At 51.6% G+C, this 16,268-nt stretch overlaps 1 protein-coding gene across 4 annotated transcripts in view; it reads right to left on the bottom strand.

Moving 5' to 3' along the window:
- The window catches only part of LOC116947556 (inosine-5'-monophosphate dehydrogenase 1-like), a 36,456-nt gene extending 23,116 nt beyond the window's left edge, over positions 1–13,340 (bottom strand). Inside the window, exons 1-3 of one of the 4 annotated variants that reach the window (XM_076070687.1) lie at positions 13,199–13,340; positions 11,377–11,615; positions 2,060–2,158 (exon numbers count right to left, since the gene is read on the bottom strand). In XM_076070687.1, coding sequence (XP_075926802.1) covers positions 2,060–2,158; positions 11,377–11,405 — 128 coding nt within the window. In that variant the 5' untranslated portion in view covers positions 11,406–11,615; positions 13,199–13,340. Of the gene's footprint in view, positions 1–2,059; positions 2,159–5,056; positions 5,443–11,376; positions 12,575–13,198 lie in introns of those variants that run through there. The other 3 variants (XM_032963433.2, XM_076070685.1, XM_076070686.1) reach the window with 3 other exon arrangements.
- Positions 13,341–16,268: the final 2,928 nt, after the last annotated feature.

Below are 16,268 nucleotides of genomic sequence, written 5' to 3'. Positions count from 1 at the left end.
CACGGCAAGTGGAGACTGCAGGGGGCCAGCTTCTCAGAGGCATGAACCTCTCCGTGTTTCTTTGCACCCGTGGGTTTTCACCAGGTTACCCGTTTGGCTTCCACGAAAAGCCAAACCACTCGCCGACTTCACCGGTCGCTTAGAGGACCAGCAGAGCCGCGCCGTAGTCTGTAAATTACGGTAATAAGGGCCGCTGACGGTCCCTGGAGAGGAAAGAGGGACACTCGGGGACACGGAGAGCAAAGTCCACTCCTGCCCCGACGACCGGCAGCCCCGGGAAGTGGGAGCCGACCCATGGGAGCGGCACTAATTGGTTGTTTGGTTCAAAGGTCGGTGCACCTCAGGCGGGAATCTACAGTGGAGTTAATTTGTCGAATATACAGTGGCGAGAATCTGCGTAATCTACGGTGCGGAGGATTTAGAGGATGCACGACGGTGTGAGGCTGTGTGGTCTATCGTGGCAAGAATCCACAGTGCGAATCCCTGATCGAGAGTAGCATTATTCTATAACCCAGAGTGGTGTAGATCTGTAGAATCGAGACCGGTGTGGATTTATATCTGGAGGGGTGTGGATCTGTAAATTATAGAGTGGTGTGAATATTTTCCTGATGATGCCCTCTCGGGGAAGCGCATGGAGGTGAAACCAGTAGTGGCAAAGCATCCACTGCAGCCCAGGCAGTCTGCCCCCCTATATTTCAAAAGCATCAACAGGACTCTTGGACACCTTGGAGATAAAAAATATAATTAAATAAAAAAATCCCCCAGCGCTAAGTATAGATAACTCTCGATTATTATCCGTGAAAGGATTATCCGGGTAGTGTATTAACCATGCTTTTGAATTATATAAAGTTGCGTATTCCTTGTATGCCTTTTCATGCTGATTGTACTGTTGGCTCTGCTCCCTACTGGTGAACTCAGTCTCCTTCGTGCTCTGCCACCGCAGTCACGCGTTTATCCCGTATGAGGCTCGTGGTGACGACGATGGTGAGGCGATGATGATAATGATGGTGACGACGACGAGGATGATGATGATGATGGGGCCGCATCACTCAGTGACCGATTACTCCAAGTAGAAAGTAAAACCGACAATGCAGTCTACAGCTTCACTATCGTTATATTTGAGAAAGCAATAATTTACGTTCTGTGGCATTATTTGCAAGTTTCGTATTTTCTGTGCCCCATAAAGATGGGCAAAATACTTTCTTTTACAGAGTATCTCTCATGCAGTTACAAATCACAAATTAACTTTGGGTCATGTAATGCAGATATATACAATTTACCAATTAAAAGTATCAGATGTAATATTAGATACCAATTACAATTGGAATTACATTTAAAATTTTAGATACTGCCAATCCACGCCTGGTGCTACGCGTATGTTTAACTACACGTACCCGTGCTTCGAGACATTCAAACTGACTTAACACGATCCATTCTTGGTTAAGCCAAACTAGGTTGTCTGAAGAGTTCACAGATCCTTGAAATATCTGGACAGAGTCCCATCAGCGAGCTCGTCTGGCAGGTAAGCCTGCGTTGGCTGGGTCATGTAGCTCGCATGGCCAGCCACCGCATGCCCAAACAGCTTCTGTTTGGCCGGAAAGAGGGGCCTAAACGGGCATGTCACGGGCTAGAGAAGAGATGGAGTGATGCGCGGTACAGGAGGATGTGGAGCTGATTGGACTTCCTGATGACTGGTACCAGCGGTGTCAAGATCGGTCTTTTTTGGGGGAGGTTAGTGCAGGACGCTATTGGGCAGTTGGACACAGTCGCCCTTCAACAACAATGAAGGGTGTAGGAGTGACGCTCACAACAATGACCGGAGTGCCGGGTGGCTATATCGCAGCAAGTTGGCAGTGCGGAACACAGGTGGTGCATCTGCCAGTCGTATAATTTAGTCAACCCATGGCACCTTGGTCTGTCCGATGACCTCCTGCCACCAGTAAGCTTTAGCCACTTCACGTGATAGCCTCAAAGTGCACCTAGCCTGGCACAAGCGAAGTGGCGACATCACTGCCACTTTGTGGAAAACAGCTGTTGTTGTTGTCATGCGTTGAGTTACTTGTAGGTGAGTCCGTCAGTGCCAGCGAAGAGCTGCGTGGCCGTGAGTCCATCCTCTGGGACGTACCCGGCCCCACCGCTGATGAGGTAGTCCGCCATGCTGGGAGAACACAGAGACACCCCCCCCCCACACGTAGCCTTTAACCGACCAATGGTGACGACAATTGCCTATAGCGAGCGCCTGTTAAGGCGTGGGGGGGTGGCATGGGATGTGACCAGCTACACAGCCCAACAAAAAAATACAGCAGACACGGACTAAGAATTGCCATATAATAATGAGATAACGGGTTTTTTTTGTGATTTCCTGTTTTGTCACATCGATTAGTCTCAAAAGGTTTGAGAATTAATTTTTTTTGCATGTCCCCTCTCTTGAGAGCTCCCCTATGGCGCTCCAAAAATGACAGTTGGACCCAGGAATGCATCACAAAGCGGATTCTGACAATGGTGCTCTCGCTGATCTCACTACCATGGAGTCCACCCACAATGCAATGGTGCCAGCAACATTTAAAATGTTTTACTTGTAATACAAATCAGTATATTTAATAATTATACTTTCTGATTATTGAAGGGTTATCCTGTTACTCAATAGCTCCTAATAGGTAACTATTCATGCACAAAGAAAACCCCACAAATAATTTATATTAGGCCCCCATGGTGTAACCAAGTGCAGTCTCGAACTCTCATTATCCGCTTGGTTTCTCTGGCCTCTGTATGTGCTATGAAGAAGGGCCATTGCCCCCAAACGTCACCTATTCCATATTTTTTCCTTTGAAGGCCAGTGTCACCGACGGATGTGTTACGTATTTGGATATACACGTGTGTGTGTTTTACGAGCTACGGATGATAAAAACCAGAGACTGGTAGGGAAGCAGGAAGCACGCCTCCCCCCCTGTCTGTATGCACGTTCGATTATGCTCTGGGACCCCGCCACTCCCTGGCGCTCTCGTGTCCCCACTGCCCATGTTGTACAAAGCGTACCAGGTACACAGCGCGCATCAGGTACAAATACTCATTTAGGGCGCAGTTAAAACCGGTTCAGATATCACTCGCCGCTGATGTTAGCCACGGCTGGGAATCTAAACTATAAACCTAAACTATCGTTTATTTTACCAGGTAAGGCCCACTGAGCTGTATAGCTCTTTTTCAGAAGCGACCTGGCCACAAATGATAGCTCAACGCAGTCGCTTAGCATGTGGGAATGTATAGCAGCCAAACACTCGAAACGCGTGATGTTGATTCTAAATGTCTAGAGAAAAAAAAACGGAGGAGCCGGGGAAAACGCCACGTGACCACAGGGAGAACACGCAAACGCCAAATATACAGGTGTCAGAGTCGGGATCGAACCTACGACCTCTGCATACCAGGTGAGGTAGTTAACATCTCGCCACCGTGGGCGAACCGAACTCGGGTCGCCGGGTTCTGCACCAGGGTTGAGATTATTACACGCGACACAAGCGAGTCAAGGACAGGAACTGAACTTGAGTTGCCGGGTCCATAGCGCAGCGTGCTGGCCACTGCACCACCGCTGCAGATACAAACTCACAGAGACAAAGATCCCCCGTATAGCCTTTAACATACTGCTGGGGCAAGTGCGTGTTAGCGAGCACCTATGGAGGGCGGCACGGCGCACGAGGCAGTGGGTGGCCAGCACCGCGCCCGGCCGCCTTTGTCTCCCCAGTGGCGATGTTTACTACACACCGCCACCAGGTACTCATTTGAGGCCGAGTCGACCTAGGGGAGGCACAGAACCGGTTCAGATAATTCGTCACCGGCGTTGGTCGCGAATCGAAGCCGGAGAATGTGCACTTTGTGCACGTACACACGTGCGCATATACCCCTATGCAGTTTGTGCACATACTCACACACACACGAGAGGAAGACGTGCCGACAGGCGCTTTTGTGCGCGGGTCCACGTGGGCACGGCTAATTGGGTGCACAGGTGAATGTGGAGAGCAGCGCTGCACGTGTGTCCAGGTAAGTGAGTGGAGAGACATTATAGTTGTGCACACGCCAACCTATCCGCTGGACTGATTTCCTTACGCACAGGTGGGTTACCCGAACGCTGGCACACATGTCCCTGTGTGTACAGGTACATTGTTGGACAGGTAAGGGGGGGGGGGTGTTACAGGTGCTCCTTCCACTGTTCATGCTCAAAAGTCCCCCACTGTGCAAGAGTCAAACTATGTTCAAAGTCGTTCCGTGTAGCGGCCCCAAGTCTCTGGATTCACTGATAAGTTAGGGTCAAAACAATACGCTTCCCTGTCCTACTTTAAATCACTCTTGGACCTCAGATTTCCTTTCTTGTTCATCGCTCCGCTCTGCAGACTTCACGTAACAAGTTGTCGCATGCGATGTGTAGAACGCGAACACGCGTGTGTTTAGGTGCACACGTGCGTGTGTGTGAAGTGAATACGCGTGTAAAGGGATGCACTCGCGTGCGCAGAGGGGTGAACACCTGTTTAGCGGTCAACACGTGTTTAGCGGTCAACACGTGCGCGTAGAGGGGTGAACACGTGCGCGTAGAGGGGTGAACACGTGCGCGTAGAGGGGTGAACACGTGCGTGTAGAGGGGTGAACACGTGCGCGTAGAGGGGTGAACACGTGCGCGTAGAGGGGTGAACACGTGCGCGTAGAGGGGTGAACACGTGCGTGTAGAGGGGTGAACACGTGCGCGTAGAGGGGTGAACACGTGCGCGTAGAGGGGTGAACACGTGCGTAGAGGGGTGAACACGTGCGTGTAGAGGGGTGAACACGTGCGTATAGAGGGGTGAACACGTGCGTAGAGGGGTGAACACGTGCGTAGAGGGGTGAACACGTGCGTGTAGAGGGGTGAACACGTGCGCGTAGAGGGGTGAACACGTGCGCGTAGAGGGGTGAACACGTGCGTGTAGTGGGGTGAACACGTGCGTGTAGAGGGGTGAACACGTGCGTGTAGAGGGGTGAACACGTGCGTGTGGAGGGGTGAACACGTGCGTGTGGAGAGGTGCAGATCCCTCACTGGCGGCGCGAGGCGAGGTTGCGAACCGGTCCAGTTCGACTCCGGGTAAAGGTTCCGGCTCCGCTCTGTTTGTGTTCTTTTTTTTGTCTGTTCAACGACGAACTTGCTCGGTTCGCGCGTGCCGTGTTCAGATTGAGATTCCGTTCGGGCTCAGGCTGCGTCCGTCTCTTCTGGTCGGGGTCCTCTTGCCCTGCTGCAACGCAACTCGTCTGCCGCTCGGGTTTCCGCCGTCACGGGGACCTCTCCAATGGGTCCCCGATTCTCTCAAATTCTCTCCGACTCCCTCCTCCAAATCGGTTCCGCTCACGCGTCCACGTTTGTTTTCCTCCGCTGCCCGGGGTCGGGGGTCGTCCCGTGACGCGCCGTACGGATCCCGCGCGGAGCCAAACAGCGCCCCACCCCCACCCCCACTTACCACCCCCGCGACTCAGCGGCGGTTACGTCACAATTAAAAAACGCGAACACCTGGACTCCCCCTCCCCCACCTCTCCCCCCTCCCCCACCTCTTCCCCCCACCTCCTCCTCCCCCCTCAACATCACCCCCCCACCTCTCCATCCCCCACCTCTACCCCCTCCACACCCCCATCTGACAATGGCTATTGATGTAAGGATGTGATTTTAATTTCACTAATTAATAATTTTACATTTGCAACCCTCTGCCAGTGGCAGGGTGGGGTGGCACGTGCCCCCCCCCCCAAATGATCCGAACGAAATCCCTAATTTCGATCGGATCATTGGGGTTTATTAGTAACAAATCGGCATTTTGCGACTCCCACTGCCACTGTGTAGCATATTATTATTATTACGTGCCAGGGACTCTATGAGATGATAGGACAATAGTCCGAGTCCATAACTGGCAATAAGTAACGGCAAAGCGCTTACAAGTGACTCAGAATTGTGCGCAGTTGCGTATACAGTACACGACTTTCCTGAAGGCATCAACACCTTCAGCGATGGTTCGAATTCGACCCTCGATCGATGGCTGGGCCATCGCCGCACACGCGTCTAATAAAAAAGCAAGGGACAAGCCCTTTACTTACTAACAACTCCTCTCTCATTTGTCATTGCTGGAGGGGTTGCCCCAAACCCCACACCTACCTGAAAATCCTGGCTCCGACATTGTTTGCACCTGCACGTTTCATCCGCAGATCCCAGTGCGCGGTCCCGTGTATGGAACGCGGGGAATGAAACAAGCTGCAGAGTAGAACTCGGCGTGAGTGAAGGCCGGTTTCAAGGGGTGAGTTTTCAGGACGGACTTAAATATATCGAACGACTCTGGTTGCCTTGTCAGCGAAGACAAAGCGTTGTTCCAAAGATTGGGAGCTGAACTTGGCAAAAAGCCCGATCACCCCAGGAAATTAGCATTAAACTTCTGCATCGCATGAACGAAGCTCTTAAGCCCATGACCAGTTTGTTGTGCATGATCAGGTGTCTGTGACCTGTGGATCAGGAGCTGCATGCTGCTCTTGAAGGGCTGCTTCGTCACGTTATTTTTTTATCACATGGCATTGCGGCTCTTGATATATTGAGATTTGTTTTTTGAACCAAATTTTAAACAATGGCCTTGTTATTTTGGGGTTGTCGACTCCTGTGCATGACGGTCATACATCCAAGCACTCTCCAATCTCCATCCTGCTCAGTAGCTTCTGAGATCTGACGAATATTGTCTCCTATACAGGGTGGCCAAAACGTCAGGACACACCGGGTTATTTATATTATTTTAACACTTGCTGTTAATGTGTGTTCTGTTCTTTTCAGATGACATTTAACATGTTTAACAATACTGACTAAAGACGAACGAGTTAAATTATTTTTTTTTTATGTAGGATAAAGATGCCAGCTGTACTCTTTAAAAAAAAGTCCTAATTTCATTTCAAAAGAGAATGAATGCGTACATTAATTTTAATGAAAGCCAATTTGAACACGTGTTAAAATAATACAACCCTACGTGATTTCTATACTCTTTGGTTCTTTCGGTAAAGTCACTTAGGTAGAAAAATAATAAATCACGACGTTTCAATCGCAACACAAGCAATCGTCATCAAGTGGGACAACCACAGCAAGAGAAAAAAATAGATGACATAACCCTGTGTCCTGACTTTCAGGCCATCCTGTAGATTCATCTACCCTGCTTGCAAGGTTCAGGAATCTAAAAATACGTGGAACGACCCTTCGATCCGACTGAAACGATTATTACAGTACCTGCAAACCACCGTATTTGAATCCAACACAGCAGGAACATCACCCACCAAATTGCAAACAAAACCGAGCAGGACCCTCCTGAAAGGACGTCTTGAGACTCGCCAAAGGCTTCCCGCCCACGTGAGCGACGAGGCTTTCTTCACACCCGATTAAGCTGGATGAAATCTCAATCGAAACGTCGGACAAAATTGTAAACATTTAGTTTGGGACCATTTTCAGTTGTCAGATTTGCCCACGTGACAACTCGCTTTGACTGCCTCGAGTTGTGGCAGGCTGTATTCAAACATTCACATTCTACTGGACACTACACGATCTACCCCACAGGATACCAAGTTATGTATCACGGTGTTGGAGGCCCAAGAAATGAGTCACGAAAACACGCCATGCGGCCAGCAACAAACAGCACTACTCTACTTGACGTGTAACAGACGCGGAGTTGTAACACGTTTTGTTGAATGGAGCGAGGTTCAATAATACGAACCTCAAAAAAATAGACAACGCGATTTAAGCAGCAGAAAGGGACGGAGCTGTGATTTCGATGGAAGATGCCATCCAGGTTCGCATGTCGTCTGTGTACCGATCTCGCGTGTACCGGTCTCGTCCGTGACGTCGGTCACTGCGTCGCGCGCTTTAAGATGCGCTTCCGTGGCCGTCTGGAACGCTCTTCCGAAATTTGGAAGCCACCGGAGCTATTAACTTTTCAATCTAAATTGAACACTCATTTCTTTCGAACTGCTTTTTGTTGTTGTTGTTGTTTAGTTTGTCGTTCTTCCCCCGCACCTCCGATTACACGCGGTTGGCAAGGTACGGTGCGAAAGAAGTTTAACATACTGTGCCTACACGCGCGTTAAGACGTTCCCGATGCTGCTGCGGAATTTAAGCGCTGTATTTAACTCGAATCCTTATCCTCGCTGCGTACCTCCCTTGTTCTCTCCCGTCAATCCCATGTGTTCCATTAGCCCAAGTGTAACAGACACAATTAGGAGCTGCCATGGTCGATCCACTGCTCGACGAAGGCCTCCACAGGCCGTGTCTGTAATTTAATTGCAATATTATGACGTGCTGTCGCAGCCGCACAGCGTTCGCTCGCTCTCAGAGAGGAACCAGAGACACAGGTGAGGAGAGACAGAGACACAGGTGAGGAGACAGGTAGAGAGAGACACAGGTGAGGAGAGACAGAGACACAGGTGAGGAGACACGTAGAGAGAGACACAGGTGAGGAGACACAGAGACACAGGTGAGGAGACACGCAGACAGAGACACAGGTGAGGAGACACGCAGAGAGAGACACAGGTGAGGAGACACGCAGAGAGAGACACAGGTGAGGAGACACGTAGAGAGAGACACAGGTGAGGAGACACGCAGAGAGAGAGACACAGGTGAGGAGACACGTAGACAGAGACACAGGTGAGGAGACACGCAGAGAGAGAGACAGGTGAGGAGACACGTAGACAGAGACACAGGTGAGGAGACAGGTAGACAGAGACACAGGTGAAGAGACACGCAGACAGAGACACAGGTGAGGAGACACGTAGAGAGAGACACAAGTGAGGAGACACGCAGACAGAGACACAGGTGAGGAGACAGAGACACAGGTGAGGAGACACGTCGACAGAGACACAGGTGAGGAGACACGCAGAGAGAGAGACAGGTGAGGAGACACGTCGACAGAGACACAGGTGAGGAGACACGTAGAGAGAGAGACAGGTGAGGAGACAGGTAGAAAGAGACAAAGGTGAGGAGACACGTAGACAGAGACACAGGTGAGGAGACACGCAGAGAGAGACACAGGTGAGGAGACACGCAGAGAGAGACACAGGTGAGGAGACACGCAGAGAGAGACACAGGTGAGGAGACACGCAGAGAGAGACACAGGTGAGGAGACACGCAGAGAGAGACACAGGTGAGGAGACACGCAGAGACACAGGTGAGGAGACACGCAGAGAGAGACACAGGTGAGGAGACACGCAGAGAGAGACACAGGTGAGGAGACACGTAGAGAGAGACACAGGTGAGGAGACACGTAGAGAGAGACACAGGTGAGGAGACACGTAGAAAGAGACACAGGTGAGGAGACACGCTGACAGAGACACAGATGAGGAGACAGGTAGAGAGAGACACAGGTGAGGAGACACGCAGAGAGAGACACAAGTGAGGAGACACGTAGAGAGAGACACAGGTGAGGAGACAGGTAGAGAGAGACACAGGTGAGGAGACGCGCAGACAGAGGCACAGGTGAGGAGACACGTAGAGAGAGACACAGGTGAGGAGACACAGAGACACAGGTGAGGAGACACAGAGACAGAGACACAGGTGAGGAGACACGTAGAGAGAGACACAGGTGAGGAGACACAGAGACACAGGTGAGGAGACACGCAGACAGAGACACAGGTGAGGAGACACGCAGAGAGAGACACAGGTGAGGAGACACGTAGAGAGAGACACAGGTGAGGAGACAGAGACACAGGTAAGGAGACACGCAGACAGAGACACAGGTGAGGAGACACGTAGACAGAGACACAGGTGAGGAGACACGTAGAGAGAGACAGGTGAGGAGACACGTATAGAGAGACACAGGTGAGGAGACACGTAGAGAGAGACACAGGTGAGGAGACACGTAGAGAGACACACAGGTGAGGAGACACGTAGACAGAGACACAGGTGAGGAGACACGTAGACAGAGACACAGGTCAGGAGACACGCAGAAAGAGACACAGGTGAGGAGACACGTAGACAGAGACACAGGTGAGGAGACACGTAGACAGAGACACAGGTGAGGAGACACGTAGAGAGAGACACAGGTGAGGAGACACGTAGACAGAGACACAGATGAGGAGACACGTAGACAGAGACACAGGTGAGGAGACACGCAGACAGAGACGCAGATGAGGAGACACGCAGAGAGAGACACAGGTGAGGAGACACGTAGACAGAGGCACAGGTGAGGAGACACGCAGACAGAGACACAGGTGAGGAAACACGTAGAGAGAGACACAGGTGAGGAGACACGCAGACAGAGACACAGGTGAGGATACACAGAGACACAGGTGAGGAGACACATAGACAGAGACACAGGTGAGGAGACACGTAGACAGAGACAGGTGAGGAGACACGCAGACAGAGACACAGGTGAGGAGACACGCAGACAGAGACACAGGTGAGGAGACACGCAGACAGACACGGGTACAACACATTCAGGTGACCAAACAAAGAAGGGCAGGCACACACATTAGCAGGCACACACATTAGCAGGTACATTATTCACAAAATATACACATAGGCATATCGTGAATCTTTCTTTTTAGATTGCAAGAATCCAATGAGCTATGAATTTTTTTCCCACAGATATCAGATGGCAGTATATACAGGTGAGATATACAGGTGAGATATACAGGTGAGATATACAGGTGAGATATACAGGTGAGATATACAGGTGAGATATACAGGTGAGATATACAGGTGAGATATACAGGTGAGATACACAGGTGAGATATACCGGTAAAACGACGAAGAGACTGGTAGACCGGGTGAGAAAATACATCGATGTGCATGCAGACTTATACAGCTGAGAAGACACCGGTGAACAGGTATGACTGAGCAGGCGAACTCACAGGTAGCTACATGAATGACAATGGTAGGCAAACAATAGGTAGAGATTTTTTCCTCGGCAGACGTCTATCATAGTATCTGCACAGACAGTGATTATGACCGCACAGGTAGGCACAGTTATGAACACGCAGATTCGCTCACATTCATCTGGTACCCTACCCGGTAACATACAAACGGTAGACATTACACTCATACCGTATAGGTAGGCAAACACAAGTTCGCTTCCCTTACCCGTCTCCTAACCTATCCCGCTCATACAACTTTGACCACACAGGTAGGAACACACCGGTTCGCTCTGCATCTCACACCGATCTATGAATCTCTAATCGCTCGCACTCACACCCACTCAACACCCAGAGGTAGGCACCCATTTTGATCAAACGCTCTCCCTTTTAACAACAACAACAACAAAAACTCTCTCATCCCGCCGGCGTGTATAACCCTACAAGGTAAACACTCGGACCGCACAGTTCGGCCAAACACACAAGTCCGCCTCCCTCTCGCCGTACCTCTCTCTCTCGTACCCCGCCTGGAGCATGGTCGCATTGTATCTCTGTCCTGCGGTGCCGTATAAAACGCACAGGGGAGTCGAACTTGGGCTCCCCAAGCCGAGGGCTGCTACCCCGCTCGAGGAGCAACTCTGCCAGGACCCGGGGCTGTTTCCTCCTCCTCCTCCACCTCCTCCTCCTCCACCTCCTCCAGAGTCTGACCGCTCGTCCGCCGAGAGATGGTCGCACTCCCCGCCGCTCTTCTCCATGAGTCCGGTGTCAGTGGAGGAGAGGCGGGGAGCGAGGGGATGGGAGAGGGGATGGGAGAGGGGATGGGATGGATAGAAGGGAGCGTGGGGATGGGAGTTATGGATATAAGGGACGGAAAGGAGCGAGTGGTGAGAGGGTGGGTGGAGTTGTGGAGGGAGGGGGTGGACGGGAGCTAGGGATGAGAGGGAGGGTGGAGTTGTGGAGGGAGGGGGTGGACGGGAGCTAGGGATGAGAGGGAGGGTGGAGTTGTGGAGGGAGGGGGTGGACGGGAGCTAGGGATGAGAGGGAGGGTGGAGTTGTGGAGGGAGGGGTGGACGGGAGCTAGGGATGAGAGAGAGGGTGGAGTTGTGGAGGGAGGGGTGGACGGGAGCTAGGGATGAGAGGGAGGGTGGAGTTGTGGAGGGAGGGGGTGGACGGGAGCTAGGGATGAGAGGGAGGGTGGAGTTGTGGAGGGAGGGGGTGGACGGGAGCTAGGGATGAGAGGGAGGGTGGAGTTGTGGAGGGAGGGGGTGGACGGGAGCTAGGGATGAGAGAGAGGGTGGAGTTGTGGAGGGAGGGGGTGGACGGGAGCTAGGGATAAGAGGGAGGGTGGAGTTGTGGAGGGAGGGGGTGGACGGGAGCTAGGGATGAGAGGGAGGGTGGAGTTGTGGAGGGAGGGGTGGACGGGAGCTAGGGATGAGAGGGAGGGTGGAGTTGTGGAGGCAGGGGGTGGACGGGAGCTAGGGATGAGAGAGAGGGTGGAGTTGTGGAGGGAGGGGGTGGACGGGAGCTAGGGATGAGAGAGAGGGTGGAGTTGTGGAGGCAGGGGGTGGACGAGAGCTAGGGATGAGAGAGAGGGTGGAGTTGTGGAGGGAGGGGGTGGACGGGAGCTAGGGATGTGAGCGAGGGTGGGATGGCAGGCGGCTAGGGATGGGAGGAATGTGAGGCGGGAGTGAGAGTTTGGAGGGATGAGAGTTCGGTATGATAGAGGTGGGAGGGAGGGAGGAGAGGGAGAGAGTTATGGATGGGAGGGATGTGAGTCGCGAGGTGTATGGCTAAGATGAGAGTAGTAGCGCGTGTGCATGTTCGTCTTTGTCTATGTATTTGCATCCGTGTGAGAGATTATGCGTATTAAAGTTTGTCTGTGTGTGTGTTTATGTCCCTGTGTGTGTCTGTGTCCGTGAGTCGCTCTCCGTCTGTGTCTCTCTCTGTACAAGCGTTGTGTACATCTGCTGTGCGTCCCGACGCGCATGGCTGTGTGTATTAAAGTTTGTCTGTGTGTTTATGTCCCTGTGTATATGAATGAATCTAAGTGTGTGTGTGTATCTGTGTTCGTGAGTCGCTCTCTGAATGCGTGTGTGTGTGTCTCTCTCTCTAAGCGTTGTGTGTATCTGCTGTGCGTGAGTCGCTCTCTGAATGCGTGTGTGTGTCTCTCTCTCTAAGCGTTGTGTGTATCTGTGTTCGTGTGTGTCTCTCTCTCTAAGCGTTGTGTGTATCTGTGTTCGTGAGTTGCTCTCTGAATGCGTGTGTATGTCTCTCTCTAAGCGTTGTGTGTATCTGCTGTGCGTCCCGACGCGCATGGCTGCGTGTTCACCTCTGTTCGTCCCTGTGCGCGTGTCTGTGTTGAACAAGGGGATAGCTCTTGGTGGTGGGGGGGGGTCCCAGGTACCCCCGTCGCTCCGAAGACCCCTGTGTGGAGCAATCTAGGGGACTGCGGAGTAGAGATGCGGAGCGCACATGGCCCGGCGCTTTACCCGTGTGTGTGTGTGGAGGAAGGGTGGTTGATGGTGGTGGTGGTGATGATGAGCGTGGGGAGGGCGGATAAAGCTGTCGGCTGTTGATGCTGGGATCCGCACAGCTCCATCGACACCGACTGCTGCTGCTGCACACTGCTCACCCACCCACAAAACCCTCCTCACTAGCCTCACCCAAACCTCGCCTACCCCTTACCCACCTCCCACACCCTCCTAACTCACCAGCATCCTCAAGCGCACACGACCAACATAGACTGTGTAACACCTTCTTATCCTCACCCACACATCACTTCCACCCTCTACTCACCCACAACCTCTATTCGCCCGTAACTCACCGACAATATCTCCTCCGCTCACCCACACCTCACGCACCCTCCCCTCACCCACACCATCTTCCTCTCATCCTCACCCAACGCGCACCCTCTACCCAGCTATCACACACCGGCACCTCAACCGCACCACCCCCTTGCTCACCCACAACAGCATTGCACCTCACCTACACCCACACCCCCCCCTGCCCCCCTCCCTCCCCCTGTCCCCCCTCCCTCCCCCTGTCCCCCCTCCCTCTGCCCCCCCTCCCTTCCCCTGCCACCCCCTCCCTTCCCATGCCCCCCTCCCTCCCCCTGTCCCCCTCCCCCTGCCCCCTCCCTCTGCCCCCCCTCCCTTCCCCTGCCCCCCTCCCTCCCCCTGTCCCCCTGCCCCCCTCCCTCTGTCCCCCTCCCTTCTCCTGCCCCCCTCCCCCTGCCCCCCTCCCTCTGCCCCCCTCTGCCCCCCTCCCTCCCCCTGCCCCCCCTCCCTCCCCCCCTCTCCCAGGTAACGCGTTGTCCTCCCGGGTGAGCACATGAGCCGTGTCTCCTCCTGTAAACAGCTGCCACCAGTACAGTCCCCGCTAGAAGACAAAGGTCCCCCGGGTAGCCTTGACAGGCTGTCGGGGCAAGTGGCTGTTGGCGAGCAGCACCTGTGAAGGCCGTCACAAGGGGGTGGTTGGCCAGCGCCACGCCCGGCCGCCTTTGTCTCCCGTGTGACGATGTTTACACGTGGCACCTCGGGGCGGCCCAGTGCACACCCGCAACGCGTACACACGGGGAGGGGGGGGGTTGTTTGACCATACTTCACCACGTTGGTCAGTGTGAGCTGGTGAATAGTTGAGCGGAAGATCAGGAGCGGTTCAGGTACTATAACTGCGCCACTGATGTTATCCGTGGCGGGTGGGAATTGAACTCAGGTGGCCGGGTTCAGTGCGCCAAAAACCTTCTGATGATTACGCAGATAGATGGCGGGGATGTTGAAAGTGATGGACATGGTGATGGTGACACAGTGATGATGATGATGATGATAACGACAGGTCGATGATAACACGGTGATGATAGGGTGCTGACTACGTGATGACACGGTGATGATGGTACGGTGATGATGACACGGTGATGATGGTACGGTGATGATGAAGACACGACCATTATGATACGGTGATGAGGTTGACACGGTGATGATGATGGCCACAAGTTGATGATGACACGGTGATTAAGTTGACACGGTGATGATAGTGATAGGGTGATGGTGACACGATAATGATAACGATTAGGGCTGAACGATTAATCGATTTCAAATCGAAATTGCAATTTGAAACAATGCGATTAGCAAATCGCAAAGGCTGCGATTTGCTATTACTTATAACTTTTTTTTAGGAATTGTTTTATTTTGTGCTATAACTTTATTTATTTAACTTAACAATTGTTCTATGTTTTATTGTTCTATTTCAATTAAAACATTTTAATAAATACATGTTGGAACTAATTAATATATTTTAAGTTATAATCCTTGCATTAGAATATATGGAGCAGTTAATATGTTGATGGTATCATGTGGAAATGCTCCATCACATGTTTTAAATCTATTACACAGTGAATATTGAGCTGAAGCTTGACTTACATTTTTTATCGCAAATCAAATCGCAATATCTCTCAGAAAAATCGCAATTAGATATTTTCCCCATATCGTTCAGCCCTAATAACGATGGTGGTGATGCTGAATGTTGATGACGGTGGTTGAGTCCATGTTCGCAGCGCCCTCTAGAGGCGGTCGTGCCACGTCTCACGCGAAGCCCCGTAAACTCAACACATCATATTCTTGGGTCTTTCGGTAAAGCCACGTAGATAGATCAAATACAAAAAAATATCACGACGTTTCGATCGCAACACAAGCAATCGTCATCAGGTGAGAAATATCGCGGGAGAGCTGCTGAGAATATATGGCTGCTCTCCCGCGATATTTCTCACCTGATGGCGATTGCTTGTGTTGCGATCGAAACGTTGTGATATTTTTGATTTAAAGCTTTCGTGACTGCAGGGATTCATATTCTTGGTTCTTTCGGTAAAGTCACGTAGAATGGAAACAATAAAATAAAGAACCAAGAATACGTCGTGATATTGTTATTTTTTATTTTATCTATCTACGTGGCTTTACCAAAAGACCCAAGAATATGAATTCCTGCAGTCACGAAAGCTTTAAGTCAAGATTTTTTTTTACCAAGGAGAGCCTCACAGTCTCGTAACTCTTTTTAAAGACATTCCTGCTAAGATTCCGAAGGAGGGCGCGACGTTACTCGAGTTATGTACACATTTCTAACGTTTTGGCCAATATCGGTTACAGTAAGTTTTTGTGTTGGGCTATGGTAGCAAAGAACCCGGAGGAAACCCACGTAGAGGGTGCGACGTTTTCCGTGTATCATTCCAACCGAGTAATTTGCGTTGTAATTTTTTTCCAATTTGGACCATAACGCCACCACAAAAATGTCCAACTCTTGCGATTGACGTCACGAGATCTTTAACGTCCACTGCGAGTGAAGCAGACAGCGCGTGGTAGTATGTGTTATGGTTGATACACACGACCGCAGTATTGACCAGGGCGCCC

Source organism: Petromyzon marinus, chromosome 30 (genome assembly GCF_048934315.1).
Source record: "Petromyzon marinus isolate PM22_M1 ecotype Great Lakes invasive population chromosome 30, UKy_Petmar_22M1.pri1.0, whole genome shotgun sequence".
NCBI classification, from domain to species: domain Eukaryota; kingdom Metazoa; phylum Chordata; class Hyperoartia; order Petromyzontiformes; family Petromyzontidae; genus Petromyzon; species Petromyzon marinus.
The sequence above is the reverse complement of the archived record's forward strand: the minus strand, read 5'-3'. Positions and strand labels throughout refer to the sequence as shown.